Genomic DNA, 14586 nt, shown 5'->3' with positions numbered 1-14586 from the left:
CTGGCCCCAGTTCATGCTGGACCCCCACCCCCTGTAGTAAGCACAGTGCAGCTGAGGTGGGCAGGATGGTTTATTCTGTTGCTTGCACTACATCCAAGGCTGAGGCACAGTGGTAGCAGCAGGGAATGAGCAAGCTTCAGTCTCAGGGGTACCATGGGGTGGTCCTGACTATGCCCATCACCATTGCTGCCAGAGCTCTGGCCTGGCCTCCTGTCCCCCCTCGGGTGCAAGGCTAGCACTCCTCCCATAGGCCTGAAGGGTCTTGCACTTTCAGTTTCACAAGGGGGCCCCTGCCCTGTGCTTGGCCAGCCTTGCCCTCCCCTGCGCACCTCTCAGCCCTACCAGGTCCAGGGCAGCAGCTCAGGCTGGGAGAGGGGAGGCCCCTAGCTGCCAGGCACACAACAGGGGTGAGGAGAGATTGCAATAAATAAGGCAGAGGGGTGTCTCAGCAGAAGAGGGGCAAAGGAAAGCACACAACAAGCACACTACAGGGAGGTGGGAAGGGGGCCACAGCCTCAACGGCCCATGGTAGAGCTACAGCTGTCCAGCTCCTGGGGGCTGCTCCCCTCCTTTGGGGAGGTGCTGCAGCCTGGAGGGCTGGTGGGGCTCATCCTCTGGCAGGGGTAGCCCTGGTCCACACTCTCCCTTCGCCGACCCATGGCCTGGTCGATCATCTCCAGGCGAAGTGCAGGCAGCAGGCCTAGGTTCCTGGGATCAGCCCTGGCCAGGGGGTTATCAGCAGAGAAACGCCAGGGGCCACCCTGCTCCCGCACAGTCTGGTAGAAGGAGCTGCTCTCCTGGCTGTCAGCTGCCCGCCCTAGCTCCTTGGCTTTGGCTCCACGGCAGCCCCGCTCCTCCTGGGGCAGGTGGATGGTAGGGACGTCCCCAGGGAGGCCGTGGCGGCTCTGGGGTGAGGGGCTGCGGCTTGTACCCCTGTCCCGGCTTGATGGCCGCAGGATGAGGCCCTGGAACTTGGCCAAGCTAGGGCTTCGGCTCCGGTGCCGTTTCATCTTGCCCGGGCTAGGGCTACGGGATTTGGGGGCCAGTAGGACAAGCGTGCTGTCATCTTCCTCTTCTGAGCTGCTGCCTGAGCTGTCCGTGGGGCTGCTGCCCTCCTCTGACCTGGGCAGGGAGATCTGCACCCCTGTATCAGCACTAGTGGCTGATCCTCACAGGGGTGAGGGGCACTACAGCAGCTGGCCTCCTCTAGCCAAGCATCCCTATACCCATCCCTCCTGCCTCCCTCACCCTTGCCTCTTGGCTGGGCTGACCTGGAAAGGCTCAGTTACACCAGCAATGCTGCTGGAGGCGTTGCTGTAGTATCCAAGGATGTACTCGCCCTTCCCCTTGGGCAGCGCTTCCTCTGAGAAGATCACCTGCAGCACAGACTGCTGATGGGTACCAGGGCTGGGCACTAGGGTACCACCTCCCAGCAGAGCACCCCAGGCCCAGCCAAGAGCTGAAATCTCTGACACCAGCACATCAGGCCTGCCCAAGGCTCAGCCCAACGCAGTAAGGAAGAAGCCTCCTGACCCATCAGGGGCAGCAAAAGGGCCATTGTCCCCCCCACACTGGGGCATGCATGCCCAGTGAGACAGCAGGGCTGGCCCCAGCTCACCTGTGCACACAGCTGCTTCTCTAGACAACGCTCTCCATCATCACTCCTGGCCCAGACATATGACACATAGTCTTTAGGATGCCGAAAGCCCACCTGTGTGCATGTACATGGGAGAGCACAGTTGAGTAGTGCTGAGCAGGGCTGATGTTCCCCCATCACCCACACCCAGCCTTAGCTATCCTCTCACCCAACCCCCTCTCCTTGCACAGGGAAACCAAGAGCTGCCTCACACCCACCCAGCAGTGCCAGGCTTGGGACCCAGAGAGTAGGGGGAAAAGGGAACTGCTGGATCTGAGCCTCCTGAAACAGGGCCAAGCCCTGCTAACTGCCAGGGCTTCCCAGGGGAAGAGAGAGTGCAGAGCAGAGGTCCATGCCACGCACTCCTGTCTGCTGGTGAAGGGTAGCTCAGAAAGGGCCCTACAGTGTTGTGTGACACCCCCCACTCCCTCCAGCCCCAGAAGCCCCCAAGCCCCTACCCGATAGAGTCCTATCCAGTCCCAGGAGCTCCGGTGGAAGCCAGCAGCCATCTTGTACCTGACAACTGCTTGCTCAGGCCTGCTCCATTCATCAGCCACATAAATCTCAACTGGGGGCTTGTCTGCCTTGGAAGCAAACTGTCAGAGACATACATGGTGAGCAAGGGCATGCCAAAAGAGAGCTGCCCCTGCTGTCCAGGGCACCGGTATAAGGTTAGGCCCTCAGGCGGACACCAACAGCAGCCCCCAGCCACAGTGGCAAGACAGCCAAGCTTGCCAAACAAAAATAAAATAAGCCCTGCACACACTAGCTGGACATCTCACCCTTGTAGCTCCTGTCTTGTGTGCCCATTGGCCCTGGACAGCACTCACCTGCACTGCAAAGATGGCAGCTACTGGCTTGTGGTCACTGACTGTGTACTCCATGTGGCTGCAGTAGCAGAGCTGGCTCACTGACAGGACACCCCGGCTGGGCCGGCGCCCGCCTGCACCAAGCCCAACACCAGGAGATTTGATCTTCCAGAGGATGCGGTCAGTCCAGGCAGGTTTTCGTTTCTTGGCACTGCAGGGCACAGAGGGGCATCTCTTGCCTGGCAGGGGGCAGTGGGCTCCACCCCAAGCAGCCTCCCCCTGCACTACGGCACGCGCGGGCAGGGGATGCGGCTCATCTTGGCACACAGCTCAGTGTGGCTGCAGGGACAGACCTGCACTAGCACCAGCACAACAGTTGCATCTCAGCCTGCTGTCCCCAGTCCAGCCCAGGCCCATCCCAACACTGCTCCTCCCATCCACCTGCACTGGCATAAGCCCCTGCCCTGCTGGCACCAGCACCCACCCTGGCTCTGAGCCCCACCACTCCCACATCCCTCAGCCATGCCACCCACATGCTTGAACTCTGCTTTCCTACCTGCTGTCATACTTGTTGGTGCCTACATCAAACTTGAAGGTGGGTGGAAAGTTCAGGGGTCCCTCCTGAAAGCCACTGAGGACAGGCCAGGTGCTCTTGGCAATGTTCAACTGCGGGAAAGACAGCAGGTTGGGGAACAGACCAGCCTCCAAGGCTAGAGGCCTCTGCAAGCCTCTGAGGCCCCTCCATCCCCAGCACACAGTCATCCCTGCCCCACTGCTGCCAGCCCCACACTGCTCACAGGGTTTGTCCATGCCATGCCAGAAGTTAAGTGCATGGACCAAATAACCCCAGCTCCTTCTAGCACAGTAATAAAGGAAGTGTGTGCCCAGCTCTCATGAAGACCATCCTGAGACTGCACTGCCCCTTCCCCACAAAGCCAGGGCCCTTTTTGCCCCATGGGCAGCAAGGGGACATGCCCTGTCCCACAGCTGCATGGGCAGTTTTGGCAAGAGCCAAACACCATTCAGGGCTTGACCAAGGTTTGGCTTGGCCCAGCCCTCTCACCTGGTCCTTCTCCCAGAGCTGGCTCAGGATGTTGCTGTCAATGGCATACTTCACAAAGCGGATGTCCAGGCTCTCAATGCGGAAGTTGAGGTCTCCAAACCAGAACACGAGGCTGGGGATGAAAGGGAGGGTGACAGGGTAGAAGAGCTAAGGCTACTGGAGCCAGGCAGCACAGGAGGGGGAAAACCATCCCCAGCCTGTGGATGGCCTCAGCCTACAGCTGAGTGCTCTCAGGAGCACCAGTGCAGGTCAGCATTCAGCCAACAGCCCTGCCAGCTGCCAGCCGTGCCTGAATTCCTCAGGTAGGACCAAGCACCATTAACCCAATGGGCCTGACTTCCCTGGGCAGAAACTGAGGGTGGAAGTTTCCACTGTGAGGTACCTACTGGAGATAGAACTGCACAGCCAAGACACTGGGGCAGACCCAGGCCCTCCACCTCACCAGTCCCAAACCCCAACAGCACCAGTACGGCAGGAGTTGCACCAGGCCTGGGTATGACCCAGGGGAGACCAAGGAACCCTCTTAACACCTCTTCCACCATGCTGGGTACCCCACTGCGTCACAGGACAATTTTGCTGTTCTGCAGGCAAGACCCCATCTCCAAGCTGTGCTGGGATTTGGGGGACAGAACCCAGACCCATCTGGAGGGGGTCAAGGACTGAGGCTGGCACTAGAGCCCTGGCCCAGATTGGGGAAGAAAGTGGTGAGGTACGCACTCATGGTCCAGGATGCCGCTGGCCGCATGCCCCTCAAACTGCTGCATATGCAGTATGGTGGCAAAGTCCTCCTTGCGCTGCTCCGCCTTCTCCAGATGTGCTGGCAGGTGGCAGTTCAGGAAGCAGACCATGTGGCCGAAGATGGAGAGACGAATGCTCACCCCACCCTTGTTGCCCTGCACCAAGAGGATCCCATGACTCCTTGGGAAGCCAACCCCTTGCCACCTCCCCCGGGGCCACACTCACCCAGTAGCCTCCCAGCCCTGTCCTTGTGCAGTCTGTCTGGATGTCCTGGAGGAAGGGGAGGTGGTAGTACTTGGCAAATACCAGTAGTATCACACCTTGCATCCGCACCGTGCTGACCTGGAATAGGAGCAGAGGCTGAAGCAAGAACCTGTAGGTGTAGGGAGAGCTCCCCCAACCTGCAGGCCACAGGGGCACCACCACCATCCTCTGCACAACACCCACCTTGCAGATGACTAACAGCACATTTAGTTCAGAGATCTATGCACACCCTCTCAAATACTGAGAGCTGAGGTAAGCCCAGCAGTGCTAAGGCTCACCTATAGTCTGGGACAAGTGCCCTAGGGAGCAGAACCTGCCCTGGAACCCACAAACTACTGCCAAGAGCACAGTCTTGTTACAACCCACATTCACCTCCTCACCCTGGTGCAATGCAGCAAGCAACAAGAAACATCCCCAAAGCACCACAGGGAAAGCCTAAGGTCAGGAAAGGGAGCAGTGTGGCATAAGCTAGACTGCATGCTGCTGAGACATACCACTAGCCCTCAGGTCAGCTCCTACACACTGGATGGCTGCAGGCTGCCCCTCCGGCAGTCTGTCCCTGCAGCTGGCTCTCCCACCACACCTCCTCCCTCTGTCCTTGCAGTCCAGCTCTCTCATCCTGCGGGGTCCACCTGCCTGGCAGGCAGGGGGAACACCAGCTGCCCAGTCCCTTTGGGACCTCCTTACCAGGATGAAGTGGAAGGGGCTCAGCACATCCATGAAGAGCTCACTCCACTGATCTGTGAAGAGGGCATCCTTCAGGCGCTTGTTTATCTTTGAGTTCACTTCTTGCAGCCTGGGAGGAAAAGAACAGGTCCCTCAGCCACACCAGGAAGCGTCTGTGTCCCAGCCAGCAAGAGCTCCCTGGGAGAGGTGCCAAAGCACAGTGCTGGGGAGCGGGGCCAGGGCAGAAAGGTTCAAGGGAGGACCCTGGGTTTAGAACACAAACCAGCCATACCTTTGCTTCAGTGATGCTGGGCCATGTGCTAGCAGAAGGCACAAGTAGCCCTGAACCCATGAGGCCTTGGCCCTTTTTAAAGCAGGAGCAGTTGAGCTGCACAGGGGCTGGGCAGCAGTCTAAAGCCTATCTGCAGGTGCAAGAGGGGCTTACAGGACATTTCGGCTGCACTGGTCTCTACAGAGAAGCAAGTCTCACTGGTACTTCAGCACAGGGTGTCCAGATGCATCCTAGCCATCAAGCTCAGAGCAGCAGCAAACAGAAGGTTAATAGTGCTCCTCCCAGCTCAGCAATTAGTGAAGAGAGGGAAGGAGAACATCCACAGAGAATGGCAGAATCAGGAAATTTCTTGCCCAAAAATACCAAGTGTGAAGGGCACAAAAACACAGGTCAGAGGAAGCACACAGCCAGGCAGAGATGCCCTGGAGGTGGGGAGCAGCAGGACACCCTGCCCCAGCAAGTCCCTTGCTGTCGGCTGTACCCCCTACCCCATACATCCAGGCTCAGGTCTGACTCCACAGCCCCATCCTGCTTGCCCACAAGGCCAAGGGGACCAGTACACTGATCCCAACAGAGCATTGTAGCTCCAGCTTTAGCTTCAGCCTTACACCACTTTCTCCCAGCAGCAAGGAGCACTGGCAAAGTCCCTGGGAGCCTCCTGGAGGCAGATCCAGCTCTCTTACCTCACACCCACAAGCAGAGGCTGCTTCTCACTCCCCATACAAAGGCAGCACGCCCCTGGTCCTTAGCAGGAATACACACACACCACAGCAAGCCTCGAGGGACCAGTCTGCCTTTAGACTCTGGCAGAGCTTGCCTTGCCAGCAACACCAATAAAGCCTTACCGCACCAATGTGGCTCTGCCTTGCCAGCAAGTAAGTATTGCCAGGGGCACAGAGCCAATACAGCTGTGAAAGAACAGCAGATCAGTGCCCTTGAGGCCTGCATACCATGGGCAAAAGCCAAGATGAGGAAAACACTCTCAGGAGACTCTGGCAGGCAAGTTAAATGCTTCTACAGACCTGACCCCAGGACTACCAGGGCTCATGGCAAAAGCAGCACTTGCCAAGCCTGGCTCTGCATGGCATAGCCAGCTACAGGCTCTTCCGGGGTTCAAGGCTATTCAGGATTCAAGGGTTTCAGTACTTCTTAGCACTCCCATCTTACTAGGAGCCAACTCTTCATCGCCTTTTGTGATGTTTTACTGTTTGCAATGCACACATCGCTCCCTGCCCACCATGTCTCAGGGAGGCTGGGGCTGCAGCTCTTCTATTCCCCACCCCCCAGGGCTATGGGCATCCCCCAAAAAAGGATGTGGTGGGGCAGGGGAGGGGGCCCTGCACCTCACCCTCTTACCCAATGGCGATCATGTCTGCATCATTTGTCTCGCCCGTGTTGAGGTGCAGCAAAGATGTTACATCATTCGGGGGCATGGCTGTGCCCACATTCCAGGTGACCACTGTGATGCTTGGGAGGACAAAAGAAGAACAAGCTAACACTGGGGCTCAGAGGGTTCCCTGTCCCTCCCATTCAGCCTCCAGCTGCACAAAGGAAGCTTTCTGCCTGCAACAGAAGCGGCCACAGCTAAAGCTTAGACAGGGCACGTACACCAGGTCCTTAACTTCCATTTGAGGGAGACAGGCCCTTGCCTCGGAATTCTCCCAGGGTCTGCACTCCAGCACATGGCAAGCCCCGCTGCAACCCAAGCCCCAGTGAAGTTCTAGAAACCAGCACAAAGAGCCCTCATTTTCATCACCACCAACTGACACAGGCAGGCTGGCACAGCACGCAGCCTGCGAGACAAGGTGTCCCCAGAAAACCACTTCCCCTCCCTTCCCCAGGAATCGTGCATCCCTTGGGCTCCTGGGGAAAACAACCCAGACCTCAGCCCCCAGACTCTGCCCTAAAGCACAGCCAGCCTCAAAGGCCACAGACAGCACTGCATGTGACAGCAGCTCTGCAAGCCCCAGCGGCACTGTCCTTCACCAGTGCAAAATCATCATCAGTCACAACACATTAATGCTGTTACGCAGCATGCACCAGCAGCCCGCGGGCTCTTTCAGCAGCACTAGGACAAGTCTTGGTCACAGAGGGCACGTTTCAACAGTGAGGGCCAGCAGTGCCACATCATTTCCAGAGCTTGATGACAGCGGAGGCAGATGGCACCTGCTTCACAGCCCGCACCTCCGCCACACCACTTCGCACAGCGCCCACTGCCCCCAGCACTGCCTGCACAGGCAGCAGGCACCGCTCGCCCTCCCCTCCACCTCGAGCCCCGTTTGTTCCCAGCCCCTCACCCCTGACCTCCTCCAGCTGAGCACCATCCGCAGCAGAAAGGAAGGATGGATGGAGCAACCCCAGCCCACAAGAGGCTTCACAGCAAGGCCAGCCTCAGCCCGGCATTGCTCCCCCCACTCCCCCGCGCAGCGACAACCGCTCACCGGAACGAGCCGTCCTCCGGGGCTCCCGCCGAGCAGCCGAGGGGCGCGCCGCAGGGCTGGCTGGGGCCCGGCAGGCCGAGCGACCGCCCGAGGTGGGACAGCTCGTCCGGCTCGGGCTTGGGCAGGGCTGCCCAGCCGCCGGCGATGAACTCGCTGGAGACGGCTTTGGGCAGGCCGGCAGCCCGGGGCGAGGAGCCCGCCCAGGCCGAGATGTGGTCGCTGGACTCGGCCTTGGGGAGCATCTCCCTCCGCTCGGCGGGCGGCGGCTTCCCGGGGCCGGGGTGCTCCGGGGCGCGGAGCTCGGGGAAGGCGGGCCGGCTGGGCGCCGGGCCGGAGGCTGCCGGGGACGGCGCGCCAGGGCGGGCCGAGGGGGCTCCCGGGCTGGGGGGCAGCAGGGCTGGCAGCGGGAAGGCGAGGGGCCCACCGTGCGCCTCAGGCTGGGCCCGGCCCACCTCCAGCGGCAGGGGCTGGGCCGCCCGGCCCGGGACCCGGTCCTCGGGCCCACCGCGCTGAGCGCCCCCGGACCGCGGGCAGCCGAAGGGGAAGGGGTCGCAGCCGGCGTCCGGCCGGGAGCTCCTGCGGGCTGCAGGGACGCTGCTGCCGCCGCCAAGGAAAAGCGGCGCCGCCGGAGCCCCGCCGTCGGGCGAGGGCCGGACCGACCCCCGGGGGCCGAAGGGCACCGGCCGCACAGGGGGGGAGGTAGCGGGCGCGGGGCTCCGCGGGGGGCCGGGCCGGGGCCCCGAGGCAGCGGCTGAGCCCTGGTCTGCGCTGCCGCGCCGGGCCGGCTCCATAGGCAGGAGGCCCAAAGGCGCAGCCGCGGCGCCAGCCCGGCCCCGCCCGCACTCACCTTGCGCCCCGGCCCGGCCCCGCCCCGCCCCGCCCTGTCCGGCCACGCCCCCCACGCCCCCGCCACCTGCGCCGCACCTTAAAGGCGCAGGAGCGGCGAGTGCGATGGCGCCGCCTCGCACGCGCGCACCTGCCGCCGCCCCGCCCTGCGCACGTGACGGCCTGTGCCCCGCCTCCTCCTCGCCCCCCCCCCCCCCCTCCCCGCGCCGGCGCTGGGATGGAGCGTGCGGCGACACCGGGCGCTGGGGGGGGGGAGGGGCGCCCCTGCGCGTGCACGACGGCCCTTGCAAGTGTGTATCTGCCCTTATGCGTGCACGTCTAGCCGTGCATGTGCATACCTACCCTTGCCACGTGCACACCTGGCCTTTCATGTGTGCATCTTCACTTCTGCGTGCACACCTGCTCTCCTGTGTGTGTGCATATGTTTGTTTTTGTGTGCGCGACTGTGTCCACTCCAGTGTGACTGTTGTGTCATCGTGCATGTGTGCACTGTTGTGGGTGTGTTTGTAGTTGTCAGTGCACATGCACACTCGGGGCAGCTGCATCAGGTGCTGCCTGTGCAGCTGCAGGTGTACCTGTGCACAGTGCTGCACCTGTGTGCAGCGGTGCTGGCTGCTCAGGTGCAGCTGTTTGTGCAGGCAGGTGTGACAGTGTGCAGGGGTGTGCTTTGGGTGCATACACACCTGTGTGTGCCTGAAGGAGAGGGGGGACCTGATGACACAGGGCATGGCAAGGACGAGGGTCCCAGACCCCTCCTACACCTCAGCCTCTGCCAGCAGGACTGGCCCTGAGGAGCTGCCAAGCCCAGGGAAGGACGGAGCACGATGGCAAGTGGATCTTGGCAGAAAAGCACCAGGTCCCTGGGCCCTGATGGGATGGTGTCACTGTCCACTCAGTGGACTCGTGATGGTTCATTAACTATGATCTCAAAGCGCAAAAATCAAGAAGACCACGCCAAGGGGTTATGCTTCAATTAAACAGCACAATTTTATTGTTTGCCTGTAAAGCGGCGTGCGATAGGTAGAAAGACAGAAAGTGAATAAAAGGTAAAGTAAAAAGAAAAGAGGATTATAGCTACCACCACAGGTCCAAGGCATCCCTATGGTCCCAGGCCCAGGCAGCATCCCGCCGGTCCTTCCAATCGTTGTGATCCTTGGTGGGGAAGATCTCCAAAGTTCAGTTTCTAAGAAGGCATCTTTTTATGCCAAGCAACACACCTTGCTCTTCCTCTGGTCCATGGACTTCCGCCAGTCTCCACCCTCTTGAGCCAGGTTATCTTGCCCCAGAGGCGGGTAGCTTCAGACCAGGAGGCGTGTTCTTGTATTATTCTCAATAACGTGTCATTAATCGTGGCAACTGGGAGAGGACTGGAGGAGAGCAAATGTCACTCCTCTCTTCAGGAAGGGCTCAAGGGAGCAGCTGGGGAACTAGAGGCGGGTCACCCTCACTCCCTGCCTGGGGAGGGGATGGAGCAGCTAGCCCTGGGAACCATTGTCAGGCACACGGACAACATGAAACTGATCGTGAGGAGTCAGCACAGTTTCACTGAGGGGAAGTCCTGCTTGGCCAACCTGGCCACCTTCTGTGATGAAGCGAGTGGCCTGGCAGATGGAGAGCAGTGGCCGTTGTCTACCTGGACTTCAGGAAGGCCTTTGACACCGCTTCCCATCAGATCCACCTAGAGAAGTTGCTGATGTATGGGCTGGATGAGCAAATGTTGAGGTGATCTGAAAACTGCCTGAATGGCTGGATCCAGAGGGTGGTGGTGTAGTGTCGTAAGGTCTAGTCGGAGGCCAGTAACTAGTGGTGTACACCAGGGGTCAGTACTGGGTCCAGTCCTGTTTAACATCGCCATTACTGACGTGGATGATGGGACAGAGTGCACCCTCAGCAAGTTTGCAGATGACACCCAACTGGGAGGAGCAGTTGATATACCAGGAGGTTGTGCATCCATCCAGAGGGACCCAGACAGGCTGGAGAAATGGACTGGCAGGAACCTTATGAAGTTCAACCAGGCAAAGTGCAAAGTCCTTCCCCTGGGGAGGAACAAACCCTGGCACCAGGACGTGCTGGGGGCTGCCTGGCTGGAAAGCAGCTCTGCAGAAAAGGCCCTGGGGATCCTGGTGGACACCATTCAGTGTGTTCATGGGTCACAGAAGGTGAATGATGTCCTTGGCTGTGACAGCAGTGTTGTCAGCAGGTCAAGGTAGGTCAAGGAGGCACCAGTGAGGCTACCCCTGGAGTCCTGTGTCCAGTGCTGGGCTCCCAAGAGCAAGTCCAAGAGGCATGGGCATACTGGAGGGAGTCCAATAAAAGGCCACAAAGGTGATGGACTGGAGCATCTTTCCCATGAGGAAAGTAGGAGAACTGGGACTCTCCAGCCTGGAGCAGAGGAAGCTCAGGGTGGGGACCTCATAAATCTACATAAACACCTGCAGGGAGGGTGCAGAGAGGACAGACCCTGGCTCTTGTCATTGGTGCCCAGTGGCAGAACCAGAGGCCATAGGTACAGACTCGAACACAGGAGGTTCCCTCTGCACATCAGGAAACACTTTTTCCCTGTGAAGGTGACAAAGCCCTGGCACAGGTTGCCCAGGGAGGTTGTGGAGTCTCATACCTTGGGGATACTCAGCACCTGACTGGACACGGACCTGGGCAACCAGCCACAGCATGGACCAGCTGGGCCCCAGAGCTACCCCAGCCTCAGCCAGGTTGACATCCTGTGGTTCTCTAACCAGTGGCATGTGCAAGTGTGCAGGTATTTTGCATGTATGGGGTGTGTGTGTGCAGGGGTGCACACAATTTTGTGCACACATAGCCGTGTGCGCATTCAGTTGCATGTGCATGCTGTCAGGGTGCGCAGCATGTGCGTGTGCATGCTGGGCAGATGTGTAGAGCTTTGTGTGTGCGCACACACTGTTGCATGTGACTGCATGTGCTGGTGTATGTGTGTTTCTGTGTGCTGCTGTGTATGCTGATGTACCTGGGCGCAGGCATGCTGTGAGCAGTTGTGTGGGGATAGCTGTGTACATGCAGTTGCACTGTCTATAGCTGTGTGTACATAGAGCTCTGTGCATGCAGTTGTACATGCAGAAGAGTGCATGAGTGTGCACAGCTATGTGTGTGTGCAGCTGCGTGCCATTGTGTGCATGCACAACAGACAGCTGTACATGCATGCACTGTCCTGAATGTCACCGTGTTTGCAGTGTCTGCCTATGCTCATGTTTGCATTCTCTGCAGGGGTGGGGGGGCGTGTTTGCAGTTCGCGGAGGGGGCTGCAGCCTGTGTGTGCATTCACAGTCTGCGATGCGCATGTTTGCAGTGCAGTGCGCACGTGTGCCCATGAGTGTGTGTTTGCAGTGTGCATGCGCATGTCTGTGGTGCGGGTGGGTTTGCGGCACTCACGGCACGCGTGTGTGCAGCATGTGTGTGCGCTATGTGCACTCGTGGCACGTGTGTGCAGTGTCAGTGTGCGTGCCATGGTGCGCGCAGGGCGTGTGTGCGCACGGGGAGTTTGTGATGCGCTCACGGTACCTGTGCGGCCGGTGCATGCCCATGGCGCGTGAGACGCGGTGCACGCGTGCCGCAGGGGGCGCGCGTGTACGCGGCGCGTGTGCCTGGGCGTGCCGTCGCGCTGCGCCTGCGCGGGTGCGCACATCTCGTGGGTGCGCAGCGTGCTCGCGCTCGACTGCGGCCGCCCGCCGTGCGCGCGCCCGCGGGGGCGGGGGTCCCCGCGCGCGAGGCCCGTGACGTGGCGGCGCGATGCTGCGGGCTCTGGCGCTCGCGCTGCTGGCGGCGGCGCTGGCGGCGGGGGGCGGCCCGGGACCCCCCCGGCTCCGCGGGGCCGAGCTGCGGGACCTGGCGCGGGGCAAGGTGGAGGTGAGCACGGGGCGGGCGGCGGGGGCTGCGCGCGCGGCGCGACGGCGCCGGACTGACGGGGTGTCTCCTCCCGCAGACCTGCGGCGGGTGACGGCTGAACCGCCTGCGAGAGGTAGGTGCTGGGGGCCGGGGCCGGGACGGGGGCGGCGGCGGCGGGGGCCGCCCCGCCGCTGAGCCGGGACGGGCCGCGCCGCCCGCTGTGCCCGCAGGTGAAGGCCTTCGTCACCCAGGACATCCCCCTCTAGTACCCGCCAGCAGCCCGCGGCAGCCCCCTCGGTGCGCATCCCGGGGTGGGCGGGATAGGACGGGACAGGGTGGGGGGCAGGGCGGGACGGGCTGGGGGACAGGGCAGGACGGGTCGGGACACGAGATAGGGCGGGACGGGCTGGGGGACAGGGCAGGACGGGACACGGGATAGGACGGGACGGGCTGGGGGACGGCGGGACGGGTTGGAGGACAGGGTGGCAGGATGGGACGGGACACGAGGTGGGACGGGCTGGGGGACAGGGTGGGACGGGCTGGGGACAGGGCAGGACGGGATGGGACACGAGATAGGACGGGACGGGCTGGGGGACAGTGTGGGATGGGATGGGGGACAGGGTGGGGCAGGCGAGGATGGGGACAGAGGATGCAATAGGACGGGATGGGGCGGAGGACGGGACGGGATGCAGTGAAGGGCAGGGTGAAACAGGATGAGGGATGAAAGGGGATTGGATGAGGCATGGAGGACAGGGTGGTTGGGATGTGATGGAGGATGAGATGGGATGGGAGGGAATGGGATGTGACAGAGGACAGAATGAGATGGGGGACTGCATAGGCCTGCCCGGTACTGTCTGCTCCTTAATGCACCACCCAGCCATAACCTGGAGATGAAGCACTTGCCTGGTGCTGACCCCGAGCTTGTGCTCCTCAGTCACCGATACAAGGAACTGGAGGTGAATGGGCAACATGGCACACACTGCCACAGCAGGGTCTGGGTGGCTTGTGGCCCACAGGCACCAGGCTGCAATCCCTGTCTGTGTGCAGAGAATCCCCCTGAGCGACATGACCCGGGAGGAGATCAACCAGCTGGTGCAGGAGCTGGGCTTCTACCGCAAGGAGACACCTGATGCCCCTGTGCCTGAGGAGTTCCAGTTTGCCCCTGCCAGGCCTCTGCCCACACTGCCACCCCCCCAACCTTCTGCTGTTGACAGCAAGACTTCACCCGAACGTGACATGGGAGAACACCCAGACCTCTAGCAAGGGGTGCTGTGCCCAGGAGAGGGTCCCGCAGCCAGTCCTCAGCACATGGAGACAAGGGCATTACAGCACCAGGGCACAGTGCTATGGACTGGTGAAGGTGCCCCTGCAGTTGCTTGGTGCTATGTAGCCTCTGCCCCAAGGATGCCCTGAGCAGCTCCAGCCTTGAGCAGGGGTTTCCTGGGCATTGCAGACATCCTAGGGGTCCCGTGTGCCTGTTTTTGTCCTCCCTCCCCTGCAGCCCAGCATCCCTGGCTGGTCGGGGGAAGCAGTGTTCTCTGTGCACCCTCACCATGCCCCAAGGTTTAGCTGATTCCTGGCGCTGGGCAGCGGTATCCTACCTGTGTGGACAGGATGAAACCCTCAGCAGAAAGCCACAGGTGCTGAGGGTAGATGTGCTGAGTCCTGGAGGTGGGAGAGCTGCCCCCAGGGGGCCTTTACATCCCAGCAGGGTCATCTCGTATTGAGCCTCCATTAAAGCCCTTGAGTACAACTGGCTGCACTGTGTTGTCTTTCCAGGGAGTCCTTGGTGGGGTCCATTCCACACTGCTCTGTACTGGGAGGAGCTAGGTGCTCCAATGCTGCTTGCAGAGGCAAGAGCAGATGGCAGGGTGACAGCCGCCACTGGTGAGCCAATAAACCATCCCACAGACCATCCGTGCTATTGCTGTGCCACCCCCCTCCCTGGTGTGATGGCTGGGCCACCACCTGGT

At 60.9% G+C, this 14586-nt stretch overlaps 2 protein-coding genes across 3 annotated transcripts; one reads left to right on the top strand and one right to left on the bottom strand.

The window, feature by feature from the left end:
* On the bottom strand, nucleotides 1-8888 carry INPP5J (inositol polyphosphate-5-phosphatase J). 2 transcript variants are annotated; one of them, XM_055700887.1, is made up of 12 exons: nucleotides 7910-8888; nucleotides 6825-6935; nucleotides 5198-5306; nucleotides 4472-4588; nucleotides 4226-4401; nucleotides 3509-3620; nucleotides 3002-3111; nucleotides 2467-2656; nucleotides 2095-2232; nucleotides 1619-1711; nucleotides 1272-1376; nucleotides 1-1136 (listed from the first exon to the last, which is right to left on the bottom strand). In XM_055700887.1, the coding sequence occupies exons 1-12, from the start codon at nucleotides 8698-8700 to the stop codon at nucleotides 516-518; spliced, it is 2673 nt and encodes an 890-aa protein (XP_055556862.1). In that variant the 5' UTR covers nucleotides 8701-8888; the 3' UTR covers nucleotides 1-515. The 2 variants fall into 2 exon arrangements, with proteins under 2 accessions (XP_055556862.1, XP_055556863.1); XM_055700888.1 differs by having other exon boundaries at nucleotides 877-1162; nucleotides 7910-8887.
* A 3542-nt stretch (nucleotides 8889-12430) lies between these two features.
* On the top strand, nucleotides 12431-14366 carry SELENOM (selenoprotein M). The gene is made up of 5 exons (XM_055717565.1): nucleotides 12431-12634; nucleotides 12711-12746; nucleotides 12844-12878; nucleotides 13491-13569; nucleotides 13661-14366. The coding sequence occupies exons 1-5, from the start codon at nucleotides 12518-12520 to the stop codon at nucleotides 13871-13873; spliced, it is 480 nt and encodes a 159-aa protein (XP_055573540.1). The 5' UTR covers nucleotides 12431-12517; the 3' UTR covers nucleotides 13874-14366.
* The last annotated feature ends 220 nt before the right edge of the window (nucleotides 14367-14586 follow it).

Source organism: Falco cherrug, chromosome 1 (genome assembly GCF_023634085.1).
Source record: "Falco cherrug isolate bFalChe1 chromosome 1, bFalChe1.pri, whole genome shotgun sequence".
Lineage (NCBI taxonomy): Eukaryota > Metazoa > Chordata > Aves > Falconiformes > Falconidae > Falco > Falco cherrug.
This window is presented reverse-complemented; position numbering and strand designations above follow the sequence as displayed.

Bases quoted from the DNA above. Each gene is read 5' to 3' on its own strand.
- INPP5J (XM_055700887.1), bottom strand. From the start codon at position 8,700: ATGGAGCCGGCCCGGCGCGGCAGCGCAGACCAGGGCTCAGCCGCTGCC. The intron at 2,657-3,001 runs GTAGGAAAGCAG...TGTGCCCTGCAG, and splicing joins ACCAACAAGTATGACAGCAG to TGCCAAGAAACGAAAACCTG. The intron at 2,233-2,466 runs GTGAGTGCTGTC...TGTCTCTGACAG, and splicing joins CTGCCATCTTTGCAGTGCAG to TTTGCTTCCAAGGCAGACAA.